Raw genomic sequence first — 23,125 nt, 5'->3', positions numbered from 1 at the left:
TTTGGATGCAAGGATGTTCCGGTCATATGGCACAATTGTTGACTCATCGGGGCAGATACCCGCTTTGCTCTCTGCATTGATTTCGGCTGCTGCAGGATTCCACAACAGAACTCTTTAGTCTAGGGTTACCGTATTTTGAAAAACAAAAAGGAACTACCGTACTTCAAACAAGTGATCATGAGGATAGCCCTATTACTTAAGCCGTGATAATTGCCGGTAACTATGAATATTCCTAACCTTCTAACCCCAAAAGAGGACATTTTCTTGTTTTTTAAAAGCAGCCCAAAAGAGGATGCACACAAAAAAGGATGTATTAAAAAGAATGACAAGATTGCCCACTGGAAACAGTGGGAGAGGTGTGAAGGCCCATTGAAGATAATGGGAGTCAGGAATGCCAGTTGACATGCATAGACTCCATTGAAATACACTGTAGCCCAAAAAAGATGCAAAGAAAATGGGACCAGATAGACTACTCTTGGGAATAGTGCTCTGCAACTGGGATCACAAACCATAGTGTGGAATGAAATACTTCATATTTTAATTTATATTTTGGCAGGTGTGTAGCTATCACGAAATCAGCCCCACCTCGATAGTTATCCTGCCTGTCAGCTCCTCAGTTTCCTTATGAATTCATGAGGTTGATGTCAGCCATCTATTGTCAAGTATAAATCTTGGCCTTGTTCCCCCTTTTGCTGGAAGTTAATCTTTAAAGTGAACTCCTGTTTATTATTTGTCTGCACAGGCAACAAATTTTATCCTAAGGTGCATTCAGTCTACATATTTGTAGTTTAACTCGTGATAAAAAGAAAATGCAAACATTACAGCAACTATCAGTGTCACCTTTCTGCGAATAAACTACATTAAATAAACCTGAATAGGATTTGGAGTAGACCTGCTTAGAATTGCACTGCAAAATTAATAGCTAGTTCAACTAACTAAGCAGCACACAGACTGGATAATAAGCTAAATGTTAAATACTTTTTATTTTAAATTTTGATTGATGCAGACTATGCAGCCACAAGAACACCACCACACGGGCTAGCAGTGCTGTACCCTACATCACATTAGCAGTGTCATCCTACGACAATGCCATAACAGTATAAAGCACCACTTGTTTCACTGATATTCAGCTGTACCCTTTATATTTACATATATATATTTATATAACCATGCTTTATAGGTAAATTTGTTGTCAAAATAAAAACATTAAATATTTTAAAATAGTTTGAATGATTTATGCTAATACTAGTAGCTAATAAAGTGGTGTCTCTGATCATTCTTGAAATGGGACTGGAGAAAAGATTCCAAGGTACCAACTCTGAGTCATGAGTCAAAGGACCTATGCATGGTGTTCCACTGAACATAGCATGACTTGGCGTTTACAGCGCAAAAGCCTAATTAAAAACCTAATATTAAAAATCTTTGCTTGAAAAGAAACAAATTGAAAATACTAATACTAATAAGAAATACTAATAAGCCCCCCCATCTCCAAAGCTAATCTAGTTGCTACCTCCCCATAGTTCTCTCTCCCATAGCTGACAGAAGAAAGAAGGAATAGGAATCAGAGTTCAAAAGCACTCGATTTTCCTTTCACTGCAATTTTCCTCTGATTCTCCGCTTGCCTTCCTAAGCTTTTTCATAACTGAAGAAAAAAAAAAAGTAATTGGGCAGAAAAGTTCAAAAGGAATGAATTATTACCCTCACATTTCCTTTATTTCAATCAATTTTGAAAGCCTGATGTAGCAAAATAAAGTTCAGTCGTCATGATTTCTATGGTGTGATCCACTACAAAGGGGACCTGTTAAATTCAAATATTTAAGACAGTACAATGTCATCTTAAAAGTGGAACTTTTGGAAACTTTCTCTCATGCTCATAATGGTGCCAAATATGAAAAAGCTAGCTAGATTTTGTAGATATATATGAGAGGCAACATTTACAGATGTGTATTTTAATAAATTGATGCTGAACATATGGGTGTCAGATTTTTTTTCAAATGCAGAATTATAGACCAATGGAGGAAAGTGTACTGTTATTATTTGGTCAAACATCTGGCAAAAAGATACTGGTAAGGTACACATTCCAGTTTTTCTGATTTCCCCCCCTGCAATTACCTTGCTTTCACATATCAAAACATGGTCTGCTTATCCTTTGTCTAGTTGTCTAATGTATTTAGCAAATCTTGATTGCTCAGAGATGATAGAGATGGGCTATCAGTGTGCCCACTCCTTGCCACAGGCTGGCAGTTTACCTCATCCAATCACTTCAAAAGTTATAGGTCCTAATACCTTGGCTTTGAGTGCTATGATAGGGCATTCAGCTGTCCTGCTGCCTATGAAATTATCACAACCTGATCAAACAAATTTTTGAAGCAAAACAGACAATTAGCACCACTTTTGCAGTGGTGCAGCACTACATGAAAATTCTTGCACTTAAGATTTTTAAATTTAAATTAGGTGGATTGGAATTTGTACCATGCAGAACTTGGGAGTCTTTGTGGAACATTTTTTAACATGTTCTTCAATGGTTGCATAGAACTTGGCTGAAATAAGATTTTAAAAATTCACTTATGTAGAAAAGTATAAAACAGCATTAGGTTCACATCATAAATTGCTTTTTGTACACTTGATTCAGATGATACTGTAGAACATGAGAAGCCACCAATGGACAGTCATTGTCTTAAACAGAGATGTCAGGTTGATTTTGATTTATGTGAGAAAGGATCAATTTTCTATGGACCAATGATAATCAAATGTGATGGAATCTGTTGCCAAAAGAATACATAACTTTTGCTGCCTTTGGAGGCAGGTATACACCAATAATGTGACTAATGGTTTTGGGAGGTGATACAATTATTCTGCTTAACTGTAGATAGTAGTGCTGGGGTACAACCCAGAGACAATTTACACTTGTCAAGATTTCAGCCAATGTTTTATTTTGAAGCTGGAAGTGGTACTGTACCTGATATCGATCTCATGTTGTAGGCAAAGGAATCTATTATATACAAGGGATATCATTGTACGTCATCTCTAATGTCACAGTGAAGCTACTGTCTCATGGTTATGAATGACTAACACCCAACCTTCTATAAGTGGAAGAGTATTTCAGAGAACTTGTTCACTGCATGGTGTAATGAAGCAGCTGCCTTACCACATCCCCCCCCTTTTTTTTACTGCTCCCATAAGACCAAGATACTAAATTTATCTTTCATGCTATAAGTGTTACTAAGAGAGGCACTATTAAACTCCAGGGCTTCCCCCACCCCCAGCACTTTCTTTGAGGAATCAACTGCAAAATTGGTTTGGTTACTTTCTGCTAAAGTACCCACTTTCATACTGTTTTATATTATAACTGTAAGGTTGACTGGGAAGAGTTCCCTTACTGAGAGGAATTTTATTCTGCTTCTGAAGATACTTGATGCAATGGCACACATGGGTAGCCACTAGAAAACAGTTCCTTCATGTTATATTCTCTTAGTCCTATAACTTGCATTGGGGTCGCAAAGAGTTGGACTTGACTGTGCGACTGAACAACAAAAATCACTAGAAACAAACTGAATTGAACCAACAATACTGTCATTCCCCATCTCTGTTTCATATATTTAGCTGCTGATGGTGAGGAGATGTACATGCCATCACATGTAAGTGAAACAACGTATGGGAAATAGCGCAATTCAATGAATGCCCAGTCCCTCATGAAGTCTGGGGTGCTCTGAAGTGAAAGAGCCACAGATTGAGAAAAGACAAAGGAATTTATTCTTGTGATCACTTTCACAAATTATAAAGCAATGGAATGGTTCTAAGTTTACACGGCTCAGCACAGCCCTTCCCCCACTGATAATGGACTGTTTTGGATAAAATTAAGGTTTGATTAGATCAAGCATACCACTGCTCTCCAATCAGCATTACAGGTAATTCTTTTTGTGGCAAACATCAGGTACCACTGTGTCCTGCAATTTGCCTTGTTCAGAGATGTGCCCATGCAGAAAAAAATCAAGAATATGTACAAGGATTGCTGAGAGAGGATCTTCAAATTATTCCTGTGCTGACTCAGTTCTGATTATAATGGAAATAAGAACGGGAATCATCTGTACCACAAACAACACCATGACTTGACTTTTCTTGATCAGATGACACCTTGTCTTTCTGTAGGTACTTGAACAATCCAGCAGAGAAGCATGGATAGAAAAGGTAGACACATTAATACTTGTGCCATTTCATTTCGAGCCAAAACAACATGAAATTTATTTCTCAGATTTGTAGCCCTCATTTGGCCAGAGCTCTCAATGCATTATAGTACCAAAGGATGCAAAGCCTTAGGAGGAAGTAGTATACTACAAACAACTTTCTTGAAGTACAAGCTTCACTAGGAAAGCTTTCTTGTTTAATGCAGCCTTTTCACCATCCAGAAAAGGGGTTCCCAACTTTGCTGAGTTTATAGGTGTTTCTGAGATTTTGAGAATACTGAGTGGTACTGAGGTGGCTACCACCTGGGCCAGGGCCCATAACAAAAGTATTGGGAAATTCCAAGCCAAGTATCTTCCCACAATAAAGGTAAAAATTTCCTGTTGACACGAAGGTGATGCCTCCTCAGTTCTTCTGAAACACTGTGGCCTCCTGTACCAATGAGGTAGAAGAAAGCAACATTTCTTTGTTTTGGGGAAGATAATAAGATGCCACACATGGAAAGGCAGTACTTTGGGGATCACTACTTCAAACCAGCCAATTTCAATATCACTGATTCTCTGCACCCATGCAAGACAAGCAATTGGAGCATCCATAGGCTTCAGTTGTCCTGAACCAGGTCTTGACACCATCTTAACAAGACTCAAGTAATAAATACTGAAATAGGATTCATTTGCACCAAGGCAAAAGAGCTGCTGTTGGGGAAAAAATTACTTTATTGAGGAATACGAATACCTCACCAGAAGAGACATATATAAAAATTTCAAGTTCATTTCGGTAAACTAGTTTCAAACTTCTCTGCATGAAGTATAACATTATCTTTCTAAGAAAGATGAGCCCTACACTGAAGTTTCATAATGTAGTTAAAATTCACAGAAAGCCTGATTTTTTTTCTTCTTTCTTCACAGTATTTGTAGAATTTTTAAAGATTTTCCAGCAAAATATTTTATAATAAGATTCCAAATCAACTGAACAAAAATGAATGGTTTTGGAACAAAAGCCTGTCATTTCTTTGAAAGATTTTTGCTGATGACTGCTTACAATAAGTAACCCACATACAGCATAATAGCAAGCCAGTACAAGATCAATTGGATTTATGTATTTTTTTTCTTTTTCAGCAGCAGTCTGCTGTATGAGCTCACCTCGCACGGGTACTATTGCGGCAACACACACATCTTGCAAGTATGTATGTGACTAATGATGTATCATGATGTGTGACTGTAACCTACTGGGACTTCACATGCAATTCTATTAAAGATATTTGAATGTATATTCTAAAAAAATTTTTTTAAAGAAGATGTTTCTACCAAGAAGCAAGAACTATGGAGTTAATATGCAGTGTGAATACCAGAATGTTCTATTTAAGGTTCATTCTAACCTATATTCCTGCTTCACTGCAAGAGATGCAGTATTTTTAGGTAACAGCATTTAACACATTTCACAACAAAACAAAACAGTAGTAGCATAAAGAAACCCAGATACTTCAAGGCTTGCTTAGTAATTTCTATTTAATCCATACTGTGGTATTTATATAAGTGAATCAAAATAGGTGCAACAATAACGCATGGATTTTGAGAATGTACACAAAGAATCTTTAAAAAACATTATAATCCACAGTATGGAATAATTACATTAATCTTTTAAATGCACAGATGAATCCATTCTTTCAGGTGTATTAAGGTGTTCCAACACTGTGGACAGGAGAACAAATTGACATGATTATGCAATTCTGCAGTATGAACAATATACATAGCTTTCCAACACATACATCAAGTGAAACGTTTTGTATATATGAAGATATGGATGAAATATTCAGTAGTTACTGCTCATGCATACTATTAATTTGTAAATATCTTTTAGTTGATTGCTGTAGTTTAATTCACAAATGGAAATATTACAGAAAAAACTATAACAAGGAATATGTGTCCTAATTCCTCAATAATATTTTTGGCTTGACAGACATCCAAAAGTGATAGTTTTCATTTTGAATATTGCAAACATACGTACACATGTTAATACCCACAGCTTCTGTCAAACTTTTAAGAGGGCAGTAAAGATTTCCTCAAAACAGAAAAAGTAAGAGTTTCTTGTTTAAAACAACACACTGCATCGATAGCGTGTAATTCAGTGCCACCAATGAACACCGTTATATCTCCATTTCATTTCTACCCACCCCTGAGCTTATCAATTGTGTTTTAGATAGTTGCAAAGTATAGTAGTATGTACATATCTATAAAATTTGCAAGTTACTACACAGCAGTTTAAAAAACCACTAGAATTATCTTCAGCCAACTCTGATAGGCTGAACTTTGCTGATCTGGTTCTTACTTTAAAAATCAAGTAAGTTTTATTCAGTTCAGACATTCATTTATTAACTATTAGGTTTGATTTTTTTTGTTTGTGCAACAGTAAGGCATCATTAAAAAGAGCACTGAAATAGAAAGTTTGCATAAGTGTAAGGTAGTAAGTTTATAAAAGACATCAGTGCTTATAAAAGACAGCCTATATGTAGTATCATAAAATTACAGAGGTGAAGAATAATTCACTATTTAACAATTGTTTTTCTATATAAAAAAGGTAAATCTAGTTGTAGTCAGATACTTGAAGAAAAAACCTGGAAAATTGCTATGGCTGTATGGGACAAGCAAGGTAAGAAAAATATACTTTTGTCTAAACTTAAATAAAAAGATCCACACCTTTTTGTCAAAACAGTTCATCTCTGTCCAAAATGTATTTTTTCCTTTATAATACAGGATTAAAAGACAAGATAACGTTTACAAGGTAAAGAAATAGTTTACAAGAAAATATCTTCTGACAGCTTTTCAGTGAAAATATTGTTTTGTAACATTCAAATGTGACATACAACACAAAAGTAACCATGAACTCAAAACAAAAAAAAGTCCAAACATATAAATAAATGAAATATTGTGTAGGCAACAGGGCTCATGCTGAAGGCTACTGGGAAGTAACAATGTGCAATCTACTTGGAAAATAGCTCTAGTGTACATATTAACAAGCCCCTTCAAGGACTGCAGCAAATTCAGTATCATCACTACCATCTGTTCCCATTTCCAGAACAAAGTTTGCCTTGATTAAATCATTCCTACCTTATTTTATTCCTACCTTTCCTTCAGAAATATAGTATACAAACAAAAGGTATCTATTTCACCACAGGGATATCATAGTACGTACCTCTCTGCTGATATAACTTGAAAATATTCCATGTCAAAATACTGACAGTTCAATAAATATGCAATGATCTTATTAGTCCTTCAGCTAAGCATGTTTTAATTCACGCTGCTAGTCTTATGATCACAGTGCATAGAATCCAAATTTAAACAATTAGGTGGCTTTCAAAATGATAGGTTACTTAATCTCAATATACTTAAATCTTTTCATAGGCCCTATCATGCATCTACCTTTTCTTGTGGCAGGTTATAAGTTTCCTGATACAATCTTTTGCCGGCAGTGGATATACCAACACCGTCAAGAATCATATTATTGCACAATACACGAAGACCTAAAATTCTTCCAAAAGTTTATTTTAAAAAATGGAATTCTGATATTTCCCAACACCTGCATTAATACTGTACGACTAAGAAAAGCATGTCAGTAGCATGGATTGAACCAGCGATCAACATGCGCCCAGAATGCACACTAGTAAAAATGCAGTCAGAGGAAGTAGTCTTCATTGCCTATTGTCACTTCCAGTCAGAGGTTAAAGTTCAAAGACTGAATGATCAAAGTGCTCATTTTCTCAGTAGGACTATCTTCTGTTAGGTGAATTTCAAAATGGTGGCATCAACAAGTGTCATCTTTAAGAGAACATAAAATAAGGTAGAATATATGAATGCACATCCAACATCTACATCTTCTAATAAAGAAATATATTATAACAATACATGTATTAAGAAATATATTGGACTTCTTTATTTAATAAGGAAATTCTAACAAAGACTAATCTCAAGCCATTATCCTACTTTGTTCAAAGAAACTGAAATCAAGACGCACTAATCAAGTAAACTGCTCCTCTAAAATTATATTCACAGGCAGGTTAGGACCCAAGTCCTTGTACTTAAGACCTATGAATCCCAGGAAAACTGAGACTTCTCTTTCCTCAAATAGCAGTGTTCTCACCATGCCATGTGCCATGTAGCATAGATGACAACTGCTTAAAGAGAACAAACATTCCATTTTGCTGAAATGAAAGCCAGAACAAATCCTAGTTGATGAGAGAATTTTGGAGTTTTAGAAATCCACCACTTCTCAGTTTCTCTGTTCTGCACACACCTGCATCTATTCTAACATCATACATTTTTATAAATACAGAATTTCATTTTATATTCACATATATGTTAAACATTTGCATCTAGACATTGTTTTCTTATGATGGTATGAATTTTATGTATCCAGTTCACATGAGGGTAGTCACCCATCACAGCAGTTTTTAATTAACTGTCTTCCTGATTTCTCTCTGTATCTAGGAACAGTCCTAACAATGGAGCAGGTGCCTCAGGTTCCCAAGCTGAGGGAGGTGACCACCCTCAGTTCACCTGCTGCCAACTGCATCATACCTGCCTGCCACAGCAGTGCTGTTCCAACTGCTCTGTTAGCCACTAGGGCAACTATGCAGCTAGGCATCCGGGCCAAAGTACAGGTGGCAGTTGCATGGTACCACTGTTCAAACAGTAATCTCATCAGATGAATCTGTAAGGCAGTATGCAGCTGCTGACTCACAGCACTGAGCCCAACCAGCTGAATAGACATCAGCTGCAACAACCAGGGAACAGAGATAGTGAATGAAAGCCTGGTGTGCTGGATGGCGAAGGAATGTAAGCTATGGGGCCTGTGCTGCCAACCACGTTTGCTGGGCCAGGCTGAAGAAGTGTGGCTCTGCACATCCTCCTCCATGGCAGCACATGTAGTATGTGCTTGGACTTGATGCTCCACCTTCTCCCACCTTCCAGCAGCAGCTGAAGTCACTGTTGTGATTGTTTCCTTTCTCTTGCACACAGCTTAAGTCTCTAGGTGCTATCCTAGTTTCTTTCTCCTCCCTCTCCACCAGCCACACCACTTGTGGCAACTGAGGTGGCCCCCACTGTTGGTTGCCCATTAGCACTATTTTTAAAATTGAAACACTTGTTTACAGAACCTTGTAAATAAGTTGGTAGGAGGTGTACATCCCTTAACCTGCTTAAGATTCCACTATCCCTAACCATTCATCTGCACATTCTCAGAAGGTGAGAAGAGAGCTGCTTCTCCACAGAGCAGTGCTACAGGTGTCTTTTTGTCTGCCCTTTAGGAAAGAAAGCTGTGTTGCCTCCAGAACCATGTAAAGAATTCATCTGCTTTTAAGCCTGGAAGGAAGAAGAGTTTCTGCTAAAGACAGGTTTGTTCACAAGCGGTCCATTAACTGCAAACTCTGCAGATAATCTGAATTTGTTCACAGATATACTTGTCTTCTTCCTAAAACCCTTAATATATGAAATGAGTGTAAAAACAGAATACATCCTGGAAATGTGTTAAGTCCTGAAAGGGCCTTTAAACCCATGTTGTAGTGTAATGATTAGTGTTGAACTAGAATCTGGAAGGCTCTAGTTTGAATCCCAGCTCTGCTATGGAATCTTATTGGATGACCTTGGACAAATTCACATACTCTCAACCTAACCTACCCTTTGGGTTATTGTGAGGATAAAAAGGAGGGATAAAAATGTGGTAATTTGGCAAATAGTGAGAACCTGTGCTCAGCTGTATAACCAGATGGGAGGGGGGAATTAGGTGCAGTTGCCAACATCCTCTGGAATGTCCTTGAGATGAAGAGCTATGATAAAAAAGCTATGATAAGGATATAGGTCAGAGAGAATTATGCTAACACCATGCTAGTATGCACAGATATGTTATGCTTCATCATGGTGGACTGCAATGTATAGAATGCTTTGTATGCTACTGATTGGATTTTATGCTGCAAAGGAGTGGCCACCTAATGCTAAGGTATTCAGTGTATTAGATAGAAAAGTTAGCTTCTTTGTTTACTTGATGCTGAGCTAAAGAGACTTTACTGCATAGTCAATTCTTCTAATAATTTAATGAAAGTTTATACATTTTTACAAGGTTTGGTTTTCTTGTGTGCATCCAACCTTAAAGGCCCACAGGTCTGGGAAGCTGTTCAGGGGTTTGTAGCAGGCAACCAGGATCCATAAGCCAGGGGGACTCAGCTAGGGTCTCTAACAGATCAAGATCCAGCTTTTACTATTTTCTGCAGGTATGAACTGCCATCATTGCAGTGTGATAAGTGAATCACTGAATAATTAACTGCTAAAATGAGAGGCATCTGCTTTGCAGTCATGCAGTTTGTCCTGGAAAATCTCATTTGTAGATTCAGATTATGGTGTCTGGTTTCAGGTTACTCAGGATGAAAAGGCATTTCATGATGCACAGTTTCAAAGCTATTCTTTATTGTGAAGTTTCCTTATACTGGACCAGACCATATGCCTCACAAAGTCCAATACTGCAATTAGCAGAGGTTTTACTCCAGTCCTGCTATCTGAGATTTTTTTTGAGATGCCATGAATTTATTTACTTATTTTTCATTTATACCTTACCTTGCTCCCCAACAGGGACTCAAAGAAACTCCTATTGTTCTCTTCTTTTCCATGTTATCCTCACAATAACCTCATGGGGTTCAAGCAACTGGCTTTCAGTAGCAACTCACGCTCGTAAGAACATAAGAACATAGGAGAAGCCATGTTGGATCAGGCCAATGGCCTACCCAGTCCAACACTCTGTGTCACACAGTGGCCAAAAAAACCAGGCACCATCAGGAGGTCCATCAGAGGCCGTCCCACTGTGGCCCCCCCAAGCCTTTGCCCTTCAAAGTTCTGCTTTTCAAGTCAGTTCTTTGCACAATAACTGGCATACCCAGCAATACTATTTCAACTTTTAACCACCTAAGTTGGAGGTTTTCCATCAGGAAACAATACTTATTCCAAGTGACATATGGCACCCTTATATATCATGATCACTGACTTCTGATAGCTTTCTCCATTGTAGCAGATAGAAATACTGTGCATATTTTTGCAACTGGAGTTGAGTGACGCTGAATTTGAATTAACTGGATTGCTTCCTACTGCTCTGCTTAAATGCAGAACCTTTCACTGGCAGAAGAGACTTTTTTGCATTGAAGGGATGCTATAAACATAAGTAAATATAGTGGATATAACAGATTTATTTCTATACCTGGTGGATAACATATGTTAAAGTAAATACTTACCATGATACCACCATTTAGTTTTCTTTGGATTCTTGTTACATGTTCTTACATAAAATGAATTATCTGGTGGTCGTCTCTGAAATAAAAAGGCCAGACTAATCAAATAACTAGGAAATTGCAGTATGGTTTATACAGTTTGTATGTATTCGAGGAAACAATTATACAGTCAGAGAAATACATTAGAATTTCCTTCCAAAAGAATCCTCAAAGTACATCCACAAAAGCCATATGAAATTTGGACAGCAAAGTTAACCTGCTATCTATTATTTGAAAATAATTTTGATTTAACTTTTCAGACCTTCAACAACACAAATTTAATTTTGGAGAACACAGGCAGTCCACACTACCCTAACAAACTTTTGGAAATGGCATAGAGAAGCAGACTGTCTAATTCAAAAAAACACACCCTGCATCTTGGGCTACGACAAGGGTCAGTGGGTATGAAGGAACACTTTGCCTCAGAGCAGCAAAAAGTGAAAAAAAGTTTTGCTAGCCATTTGGAACAAAAACACCAGCTATAAAGCCAAGCCAAAAACACTGCACTTGTCTCAAGAAATAACAGTGACAACCCAGCTTTCTTTCAGTTCTTTGTCTGGATGATAATGATGAATTAATTTACAAGGAGGCAATAAGGAGAAATGAATGAGAGATTACTCTGTTTTGGCCCTGAACTGATTGACTTTAGAGAAGGTAATTCAACAATACACTATGCCAGGAGTGTCAAACATGCAGCCTGGGGGCTGAATCAGGCCCCCAGAGGGCTTCTTATCAGGCCCCTGAGCAACTGGCTCGTCTGCTTCCTTCTCCCTCTTTGCTTCCTCCTGCATCACAGCTTACTTTGCAAGGCTTGCTCAATCGCACAGGAGCTACAGAGCAAAATGACCACTGGTACCTACCATGAAGGGTCCTTCTCCCGTGAGGTCAGGAGGACATTTCTGTGGGTTATTCCCATCCATCCTTCAGGGAGGCAGGAAATTCTTTTTTCTACTTCCTGTTGGTGCCTTTGGAATGACCCACCCTTCAGTTCTGGGACTCCGAAAGCAGTAACCATAATTTAAGTAATACTCTAATTCTGTTAAAGAAAACGTACTAAACAAGAGTATTAATGGCCACATAACAGTACCCAGTGAGACACAGAGTAGAAAGACAAAAAGAACAGCACACAGAAACAGGAATGTCGATGATGATGGGAGGGCCGAGATGGCCTCCTGACCTCAGAGAAGGACCCTTCATGGTAAGTACCAATGGTCATTGTCCCTCTGAGGCGGAGGCCATCTCTATGGGACCTCCCAGAGCAGTGTCCCTTAGATGGGTGGGTCATCATCATCGGCTATTATCTAAGTGTGCTGCAAAACTCTTCTTCTAAATAATTCAGCTTGTAATGACAAACAAAAGTGGAAATGGAAAAACACGCAGTAGCTTTACAAGCTTCTGCAAACGATCTATTAAGTAGGGCTGCATTGGTGGATGAACTACACAAGGAATGTGGCATAATTCTGGTAGGTGTCTCCAGGATAGAAGCCTTGTAGGCTACATATCACAAGCCTTGAGAACTAAGCTAATGGAAGTCTTGGATATTCAACCTCCAGACCTGGAGGGTGATATGTTGCTGAAGCAGCTGTCTGTTTTCCTGATGGAGTCTGTCCTTGAAGTGTAGATATAAAACACTCTGTGGACATCCAGGGTATGCAACACAAATTCCTTGGGATGCTTGGACTGTAGGCAAAATGTGGGAAGATAGATCTCTTGTAATCTGTGAAAATTCAAAGAAACTTTAGGCAAAAAAATGTTGGATCAGCACTGAGCACTACCTTATCTGTGTGAAAGATGAAAGGTTTGATTTTACAGATAAGGCACTAATCTCCGAGACTCTGTGAGCTGAGGTTACAACAATTAAAAAAAGAGTCATCTTGAGTACCCACTACAGACCAACTCCCCTGAAAGGCTCAAAGGGAGACTTTGCAAGGACAGACGATAACATAGCCTCCAAATAGGATAGCAAAATACTGGAGGAGGTACCTAGAGCATAGCATTTTGCAGGAGAACACAGGACATGATGTTTGGGCAGCTTGTATCCTCCATAAATAGGAAGCGCTGTGTTAAGGGCAGCAATCTGACTGTAGATAGTGAGGACTTTAGACCTAATGTCAGACCATCCTGGAGAAAAACTAACAGAAAAACAGTGAAGGGTGCCAACAGTTCAATCTGATTTTGTTTGCACCATCTCACAAAAGCTGTCCAGATAGTGTTGTGAATGTGATTGGCTCTTGGATAGTGTCTTTTACTCCAGAAGAGTAACCAGAAGAGTGTTTTGCACTCAATCTCCAGTGGGAAAACGAAGCCAATCTTGCTGGGGGCACCAGATCAGGCTCTGATTAAGCATGTCTGGAGAGAGACTGGAACAGACAGAGGAGGGCAGATCTCTATAATTGCCAAGAGCCAAGGATGTCGAGCCCTATGACAGGCCATCAGTATGACCTTGGCTGCCTGTTGCCAAATCCTGCAAATGGTCTTAGGAATGAGTAGAAGCAGAGGGAAGCAAAGAGGAGTCCTGGGGCAGGAAGACGTGAGAACGTTGATCACCTCCACCTTCATGCAGTAATACCCCATGAAAGAAGTGAGGAAGCTGATGATTCGTGCTTGATGCAAATTGGTTTAGGAAAGGACATCCTAGGTGTTGGCAAATGAAGTTGAAGATCTTGGGATGGAAGGACCATTCCCCTCCGCCAGTCCAGTCACGTGCTGTCCACCCCTCTGATGTACTCCACTCTGATGGGAGATTCCTCTCTTCCCAGGCCAAGATCCTCAAATCCACTCTGTGGAGCTCAAATGACTGAGAGCCCCTTGCTAGTACAGATATGCCTTGGTAGCGATGTTGTCCATCCGGATAAAGACAGGCTGATGGGCCGGTTCCAACCTGAAGTAATTCAGAGCCAGCTGGATGACCCTGAGTTCTAGAAGTTGATGGGAAGACTCTGTTCTTCGAGAGTCCACTGACCCTGTAGCAGAACCTTGTTCAGGATAGCTCCCCAGTGTTGAGGGCTTGCAGCTGTGAAGAACTCCCTATAGACCTGGGCGTACAATACCTCGCCCTGTCAAAGGCTGCTGACCTTCACCTGCCAGAGAAGACTGGATCTGATGGATACAGGAATCCAGAGATGAAAAATCCTCTTTCCCATGATGGACAACTGGTAGGAACAAAGGGAATACTGAAGTGGTCTGGAATGAAGCCTGGCTCACCGGACTGTGTCTAAGCAGGAGATCAGCAGACACATGAGTTTGTCCAGAAACAATAAGGATGAAAAGTTGTCCTGGATTACCAGGATTACAGCAGCCTGGATCTTGCGCCTTTTCCAGTGGGAGGAAAAGCGAACTGCAGGATGTGTCTATGATGGTTCCCAGTTGAAGGGAACTCTTGACTGGTTTACAATAAAACCATGTTCCTGTGAGCAGAGAGTGGACTAGGTGCCCTGAATGTATTTGGAGAGGCTGCTGGACCTGATGAGAAGGGCATCCAATTATGGATGGACATAAATCCCCTTGTGCCGCCTGAGGTCGACTACAGGATTTACCAGGATCTTGGTACATGCCCTGGGGGCCTTGGAAAGTCCAAAAGGAAGTGTCCAGCATTGGGAACATTCACTGCAAAGCTGAGAAATATTTTGTGAGCAGGATTAATGGGGATGTGTAAGTAGACATCAGTCAGGACTACTGAAGTCAAAAAATACCTGGGGTTGAAGGGCCTCTGTTATGGACTTCGAAGATTCCTTAAGCAAGCCCCGAAGCTTGACAAACTTGTTGAGAAACTTGAGATCCAAACTGGCCCTCCAATTGGTATTCCTCTCAGAAACAATAAAATGGAATATACTCCCCAATCCCACTCTGGAAGGGGAATGGGCTGCATAACCCAAATGTGACAAAATGCTGTATGGCATTTTTGTAATGGTTATTCTTTGGATGCAGACCTTGGACACCAGAGACTGAATGAATCGTTGCAATGGGAGATTGTGGATTTTAAGGTGTAGCCATGAACAATGACTTCTATGGTCCACAAGTCTTCTTGCCAGTTTGGTGTAGTGGTTAAGTGTGCGGACTCTTATCTGGGAGAACCGGGTTTGATTCCCCACTCCTCCACTTGCACCTGCTGGAATGGCCTTGGGTCAGCCATAGCTCTGGCAGAGGTTGTCCTTGAAAGGGCAGCTGCTGTGAGAGCCCTCTCAGCCCCACCCACCTCACAGGGTGTCTGTTGTGGGGGAGGAAGGTAAAGGAGATTGTGAGCCGCTCTGAGACTCTTCGGAGTGGAGGGCAGGATATAAATCCAATATCTTCTTCTTGAGAATACCTTCAGACCAGAAGGAAGGTCAAAAACCTGACTCCCATTGGAAGGGACATGCAGACATGCTTGCATGGGATTGGACTTACATTGCCTTTTGGTGGGGGGTGCACAGAGCAAAACCTGGACAAGGAGTACTAAGCATAAAAGGAGTGATTTCCCCATCTATCAAAACGACAGATGTACAGAGACACAGTGTGTTTCTAGTCATCTAGAAATCTACCAAGGCAGTCACCAAGGAGACTATCCTTCTGGAATGCAGATACCAGAGATTTGGGAAGCATGCCTGCAGGCCAAGCACTCAACCTCCTAGCCACAGCATGGAAGTCATGGCCTTAGAAATGAACATTAAGCTTTCTAAGGTAATGTGCAAAGTAATGCACATTGGGGCCAAGAATCCCAGCTACAAATACAAGTTGGTGAGGTGTGAACTGGCAGAGAATGACCAAGAGAGAGATCTTGGGGTCGTGGTAGCTAACTCACTGAAAATGTCAAGACAGTGTGCGATGGCAATAAAAAAGGCCAACGCCATGCTGGGAATTATTATGAAGGGAATTGAAAACAAATCAGCCAGTATCATAATGCCCCTGCAGTCTCATTTGGAATACTGTGTACAATTCTGGTCACCACACCTCAAAAAGGATATTATAGCATTAGAAAAAGTGCAGAAAAGGACAACTAGAATGATTAAAGGTTTGGAACACTTCCCCTATGAAGAAAGGTTAAAATGCTTGGGGCTGTTTAGCTTGGAGAAGCGTCGACTGTGGGGTGACATGATAGAAGTTTACAAGATTATGCATGGGATGGAGAAAGTAGAGAAAGAAGTACTTTTCTCCCTTTCTCACAATACAAGAACTCGTGGGCATTCAATGAAATTGCTGAGCAGTCAGGTTAAAACGGATAGAAGGAAGTACTTCTTCACCCAAAGGGTGATTAACATGTGGAATTCACTGCTACAGGAGGTGGTGGCGGCTACAAGCATAGCCAGCTTCAAGAGGGGGTTGGATAAAAATATGGAGCAGAGGTCCATCAGTGGCTGTTAGCCACAGTGTGTGTGTGTGTGTATTGGCCACTGTGTGACACAGAGTGTTGGACTGGATGGGCCGTTGGCCTGATCCAACATGGCTTCTCTTATGTTCTTATGTAGGTGGCATCAGTAAGAAAGAAGGCAGTCTTCAGTCTCCTGCTAGTGCCATCAAGGAGGCAGTGGTTGTTCTCTGACAAGACATGGTTAACCTTGTGGACCCAGACGATTGTTGCTCTGGATGTGATGGAGGCTGTAGTGGAAGCTCTCACCATCCTCAGGAAGCAGACCAGTAGACTGCAATGTTGCCATGGGCCGTCAACTGGGGAGACCTGTAATAACTCATCAGCACAATTAGACAGAGCATAAAGCATTTAAACAAATGTGGAAACTGCCCATTTGAGTCAGGTTTGCCCCATTCCACCCTGAGGTGACATTCAAATATTCAGCCACAGTATGAAAGGGAAAACTCATTAGTACTCGTGGCCATAACCTTTCTACAAGAAGCTTTAAGCTCCTATGCATGTGGAAGGTAAGCATGAAATACAAGGGCTGCTATAGCCTTTGTTAAGAAAGCCACCTGAGTTTCTTCCTCCTTCTCCTCTTTGATAGGGATTGCCCCTCCTCCTAGTCATCAGGCACAGAGTCAGATAACCTAGGTTCTGCTCCAGGGCTTCTCCATCTCTTTGTATGGGTAACAGCCTACCTGGGTGCCTTAGTGGCCCAGGGCAGGAAGGGCTGAGAAGTTTGAGGAGGTTGAAATAAATGCCCTGTGAAATAAATGCCATCTTAGGGCAGAAAGAAGCCATCCCCTCTTGCATGTTTTTGCAGAAGGTTCACATCACTCCAATGTGGAATAAATAAACTCCCAGAACTGGGTACTTTACCACTGAGGAAGGCGGCTCTGTGAGGACCCTGCTCTGTCTGGTATGCACCTGTGTCACTGTCAGCCATTGCCAGGGCTAGTTGATGTGGAGGGAATGGAGTAGATGCAGACTTCGAGCCTCCAAAATGGCCGCCACCAGCTACTGACAGCCCTGAAGGACTAGCAAGCAGCACTTCTTGGCCTGTCATTTGACTGCCGCTGCCACTGACTGCTGGGCTCTGTTGAGATGGATAGCACAAACGAGCCACGAAGGCAAGTTGGCCCCACCTGAAAGTAGATGGCACTTCTTGGCCTGTCATTTGTCTGCCAGTGTCACTGACTGCTGGGCTCCATTGAGACGGATGGCATGAGCAAGCCATGAAGGCATGTTGGCCCCGCCTAAAAGGTATGTAGCAATCACAGCTGCGGACGCCTCTGACTCCTTGTCAGTCAGAAAAGCCTCTGAGTGTTCTGCCTCCACCATTTGGTGAGAGAAAAAATATTATGTAGGAGCACTTCAAAAGTGTGAAAAAGTATCGATCCTCTGTAGGCCTCTGAAGAGAAAGGGGGAGGGAGGCAGAGGAGAAAAGTGGTAAGATATAGAAAGGAAACACAGAACATGGAGGAACATTCTCCTGTGAGGGAGAATGCAGCAGATTTTATTTGTTAGTCTTCACCAAATGAGTTAGACTATAAGGCAGAACAGTGAAGGAAGTATATAAAGGTAGTTATGAGGGAAAATATGTATAAAAATCTAGAGTTTAAGAGTTGGATGAAGGTAAGACCTGATCTAAGCTGCTCTCCCTGTAGAGGCAGGAAAAGAACTGAAGGACGGGTCATTCCAAAGGCGCCAACAGGAAGTAGAAAAAAGTATTCCCTTCCTCCCTGAAGGATAGATGGGAATAACCCACAAAGATGGCCTCCGCCTTAGAGGGAGAACCTCTATTTTCTCCAGTGGTTGAGGCTCCTCCCCCTCCTGGTCCCCTGGGGAGGGAGGGAAAGAGCCAGCACTTCCTAGTTCCCTGATTCCATGGGAGAAATACAAAGAAAGCACCTTTAAGACCAATAAGTGGTAATGTTTTAAGCATGTTTTATTTTAAGATTGGTTTTTTAAAAATCTTGTCATGTTTGTCTGTGTCCTTTAAAAAGTTTATATCTCTGCTACCTAATCTTAAATAGGTACACACATAGCCTGGCCCAACACAGCCCAGCCCAACAAGGTCTCATTTATATCAGATCTGGCCCTCATAATAAATGAGTTCAACACCCCTGCACTATGTTCATTTTCTGGGGCACCTTGCTAAAAACACACACATCTTATTTATTTACATTATTTTATAGTCTACCTTTCTCATTGAGACTCAAGAAGGACTACACATAGTGGGTCAGTTGACAAAATGGCCATTCAGTAACCAACGCACTAGGATTTCAGAAGTCTGGAATCATGATAAAGAACTGAAGCATAGCATAAATATTTACATGGCACATTAAGCAGTACAGAAATTACATAAACAGAATCCTACTTAGAATAAATTATACATAGCAGAATAGATCAGAGTTCCTAGTCATTTACCCCAGCAAGTTTGTAAAACCAATTTATATGGTGCAGCCCTATTAGCTGTGCATAAAAGCCTGCTTGGTAATTCAGTTTTGCATAGTCTGAAGGAAGCCAGGAGAGTTGGAGCTTCCCTAACTTCTCAGGCAAACTGTTTCACAAGGTGGGAGCCACAAGAGGGAAAGCGCATGCACAGGCAGGTGTTCATTTTTCCCATTTTCAGGCTGGTACCTGCAGAAGCCTCTGCTGACTTAAGTGAAGTTGTCATGGTCAAACACAGGGAGAAAGGCAGTCCCACAAATAAGAGGGGACAATGCCGTGAAGGGCTTTACACATTATAGCCAATGGAGCCCAGTAACTGATGAGCAGCCAATGGAGGTCTACAGAATATTATTTGGGTGGTCACCAGGGCTGGCTTGCCCACTAGGCAAACTAAGCGGTTGCCTAGGGTGCTGGGAGGGAGGGGCCCAGTGCCCAAGACAACTGCCTAGTTTGCCTCCCTTCCCCCCGCCTCCACCAGCTTCCTCCTGCCTGCCACACCCCTGTCCGCCCTCCAAAAGCTCGCCCTGCTGCCGCTGCCATCAGCTCCTGCCCTGCTGCAGCGACCTCGAGAAGCTCACCGTGAGGATCCAGAGCCATACTGGCTTCGAGGTTTGCACGTGTTTTAAGGGATCTCTGGAAAAAGTTCCTCCTCCCTCCTTTCCGGAAAAGAGGGGGGAGAAACTTCTTCCAGAAGTCTCTTCAAAACACGCGCAGACCTTGAGGCCGGCATGGTTAGGCGTCTTTGCGGCGAGTGGAGTGAGGGGGGCACCTGCCGCCTACTTGCAAGTAGCCCTGCACCTGCCGCCTACTCGGATTCTCAGATTCTTCAGCCTTTAGTCATAGAGAAGGTGCTCCAATCCTCTAAACCATCTTGGTTGCTCTCTTCTATAGTAAAATATGCCCAACAGTTTCATCCTCCCTGTCTGCAAAATGACATGTACGTTCCTGATATGCAGGCTCTTCGAGGACAGCCTCATATATATCGTATTGCATCAATCTAATCTAGGTGTTATCAGGGCCATACACCACAGTGGTGAGATCTTTTTTTACTCAGGAAATGCCTCAAATGACTCATGAGCCAACTCTTCTTTAAAATGAGTTCTAGCCCATCTGTTTTCAAATTCATCATGTCTTTCTCCATGGCTGCTATATTTCCCTTATCTTTCCATATTTGCAATTCTGTTGAGACTCTCTGAAGAGATGCACGTCAATAATCTTTGGCCATCTTAAGGGTTAACACAAATTAGCCATTCTGTTCTTTAAAATGCCACAAGCAGTCACAACAAAAGGTAAAATATAATGAGTATTAATCCATTAGAGATTATTTTCACCTATGCAATAAATAACAAATAAGGATTCAATACAGTGTGTGATCTTAAGAAGCACACGTAGCCATAACAAAAATTACTATTTAGAAGAACCAAAAGATTTACTATGCTACAAGAGACTAACATGGTTGTTCATCTGGAATTTGTCTGAACAGATGTTAAGTTATTTCTAGAAAAAGGTGATTCAAGAAAATATGTTCACACATCTAATGTGTATTCTATTCATTTTACAATTTTTATAGATAACTATTTAGCAAATGAAATTCATATACTTTCTTAAATCCTGGTTACTATTTACTCCATAAACACAGAAAGTATTTTGCCCATTCAAAACCTCTATCCCTGCAATATGCAAGCTAACAGAATATATTTGATTCCAACACAAAACTTACCCTTCAACTTTCAGGTTATTCTGGAACATCTAAAATGTTACACACATAAGTACTGGTAAAACCTCACCTAAGAATTTAAGATCTTATTACTTTCGCTTACTTTATCTCAAAGTTACATCTGAAGTCATACCTTTTCTTTGCAGCTGGAAAGCATGCTAATAATGCTAAGACAAACTGATTGCACTGAAAGAGCTGGAGACCAGTCTTCTGTTAGAATAGACAGACAGATATGCCCGTTGCTATAAACATGAGGGTGAACAGGAATATTTTCACCAGTAAACATGACCTTTTTAAAAAAAAAGAAAAGAAAAGGTAATCAGTATTTGAATTACAAATATTAGATAAACAACTCTTCCTTGAGCATTGTAATCTGTCCCTGTAGCAATTATATAAAATTTCACATTTATTTGGTTCACTTACTTCTGTGGGATTGAGAAGATTTAATCTTCAACATGAAAAAACTGTCCTGAAAAATGTCTAGTGAACCACAGAACATAACAGATCTTTTAAAAACAGAAGAATGTAAAAACTGCCACATTTCAGTACATCACAGGTAGATATAATAGTCTTCTGAAGGCCTGTTATTACTTAAATGGTATATTATTCAGTGTATTGAAAGCTGTACTGCAAAACAGGGAATTTAAGATCAAGAAAAACTGATTCACCATTTTATTGGTAAAGTGTATATACGCTGGTTTCTCTTCGTGTGTGTGTGGAAAAGTTCTTAGAAAACAGATTCTACCAATTTCTCTACAACACCCTTCCCTCAGTAGTCCCTTTTTTGACTCTAAAGAAGTTGATGCTGGAGGTCACAGGGCCTGTATAGAATAAGGTCAGGATGGGAAGAGAGGATTCAGTAAACAGGGGAAATAGATGGGAAAAACTTCTCTTCTGCCATAAGAGCCTCAGAAAAGAAGGAGAAGGTGATAGTTTCATCTGATCCCTACTTCCCTCTGCAACCCCCACCCCATATGACTTTTAGTCTATGTGGGTCCTGCAACTTCCAGAACCCTTTTTTTTTTTTAAGGCCAGAAGATGTTACAGGAATAAAAAGACACCATAGATAACCATGCAACTCCACAGCATCTATATTAAAGAACCAGGACTATGTCCACATCTCCAGTACTTTGAAGAATCAGAAGGATTTTCAGAAAGTCACAGTGGCATCCAGTGTGACTAAAAGATCAGTATTTGTTGGATTCATTACAGACTTAAATTGATTGTAGATATATTACAATATGACCTTCCACTGATGTCTATGTAAGATGTAAGGTCCATCTTTCACTCAACTCTGCATTTATTTTGATTCTAACTACATCTGCTCATGGAAAATACTGATTTTTCTTGATTCCCACTCTTACTGCAAGCCCCTGTACTCTTTTTGTGGGTCTACAACTCTCAAGACAGAATTTCAGGAGTTAAGATAGGCTAAAGTGAAAGAGGGCAGGCTGGAATATTCCTGTCCGCAAACAATGATGCACTCATGCAGCATGGTTCCAAACCCTGGTTCAGAACAAGCTGCAATTTGTTGTGAAGTTCAAATGGGGCAAAATAACACATTCTTATTTGTTGACTCCACATGTGCAGATGTCACACCAAACTCCATTTTTTCCCGAACTAGCAGGAAGAACAAAATGCTTGTGTCATGATCTGTGCAGGACTGGGAGACAAGGCCTAGGGAGGCCTAGGCCTAGAGACCAGAGTGGGAGTAGAAAGCAGACACAGCCTACAATCCCCACAATGCTTGGTGCCCACTGTCCAGGGATTGTATGAGGAGATTGACACATAAACTTCGTGGGCTGTGGAACTGCGTTCTTTTCTCTCACAGAGTCAGTGTGGGAGGGCAGTAGAATGCAGCTAATGCACCTTCTTTTAATTGTAATAATTACACCTGCATGCTGTTCATTATACAATACACTATTGTTCTTATCAAAGATTTCAGGTTTTCACGGCTGGTAACATCATTAGGGTTTGTAGAATCTTTCAGGCTCAAGTGCCTTGTTCTACTGGAGAAAGTTTTCCTTCCAGACGTTTCGTTCTCAGCTGCGGAGAACATCCTCAGTGGCGTTGCAGCCGGAACAGGCGCTCTGACCTTCTTGGCTTTCTCCAGTAGAACACGGCACTTGAGCCCGAA

At 40.7% G+C, this 23,125-nt stretch overlaps 1 protein-coding gene across 2 annotated transcripts in view; it reads right to left on the bottom strand.

Moving 5' to 3' along the window:
- Window positions 1-5,672: 5,672 nt before the first annotated feature.
- Window positions 5,673-23,125, bottom strand: part of UBE2W (ubiquitin conjugating enzyme E2 W) — a 32,527-nt gene continuing 15,074 nt past the window's right edge. For both annotated transcript variants that reach the window (XM_060243636.1, XM_060243637.1), the window contains exons 4-6: window positions 21,122-21,277; window positions 11,453-11,528; window positions 5,673-7,997 (exon numbers count right to left, since the gene is read on the bottom strand). In XM_060243636.1, coding sequence (XP_060099619.1) covers window positions 7,984-7,997; window positions 11,453-11,528; window positions 21,122-21,277 — 246 coding nt within the window. In that variant the 3' untranslated portion in view covers window positions 5,673-7,983. The remainder of the gene's footprint in view (window positions 7,998-11,452; window positions 11,529-21,121; window positions 21,278-23,125) is intronic.

The sequence above is a fragment of the Heteronotia binoei genome, chromosome 7 (assembly GCF_032191835.1).
Source record: "Heteronotia binoei isolate CCM8104 ecotype False Entrance Well chromosome 7, APGP_CSIRO_Hbin_v1, whole genome shotgun sequence".
NCBI lineage: Eukaryota > Metazoa > Chordata > Lepidosauria > Squamata > Gekkonidae > Heteronotia > Heteronotia binoei.
Note: the sequence above shows the minus strand (reverse complement) of the source record. Positions and strands in the feature narration are given on the sequence as shown.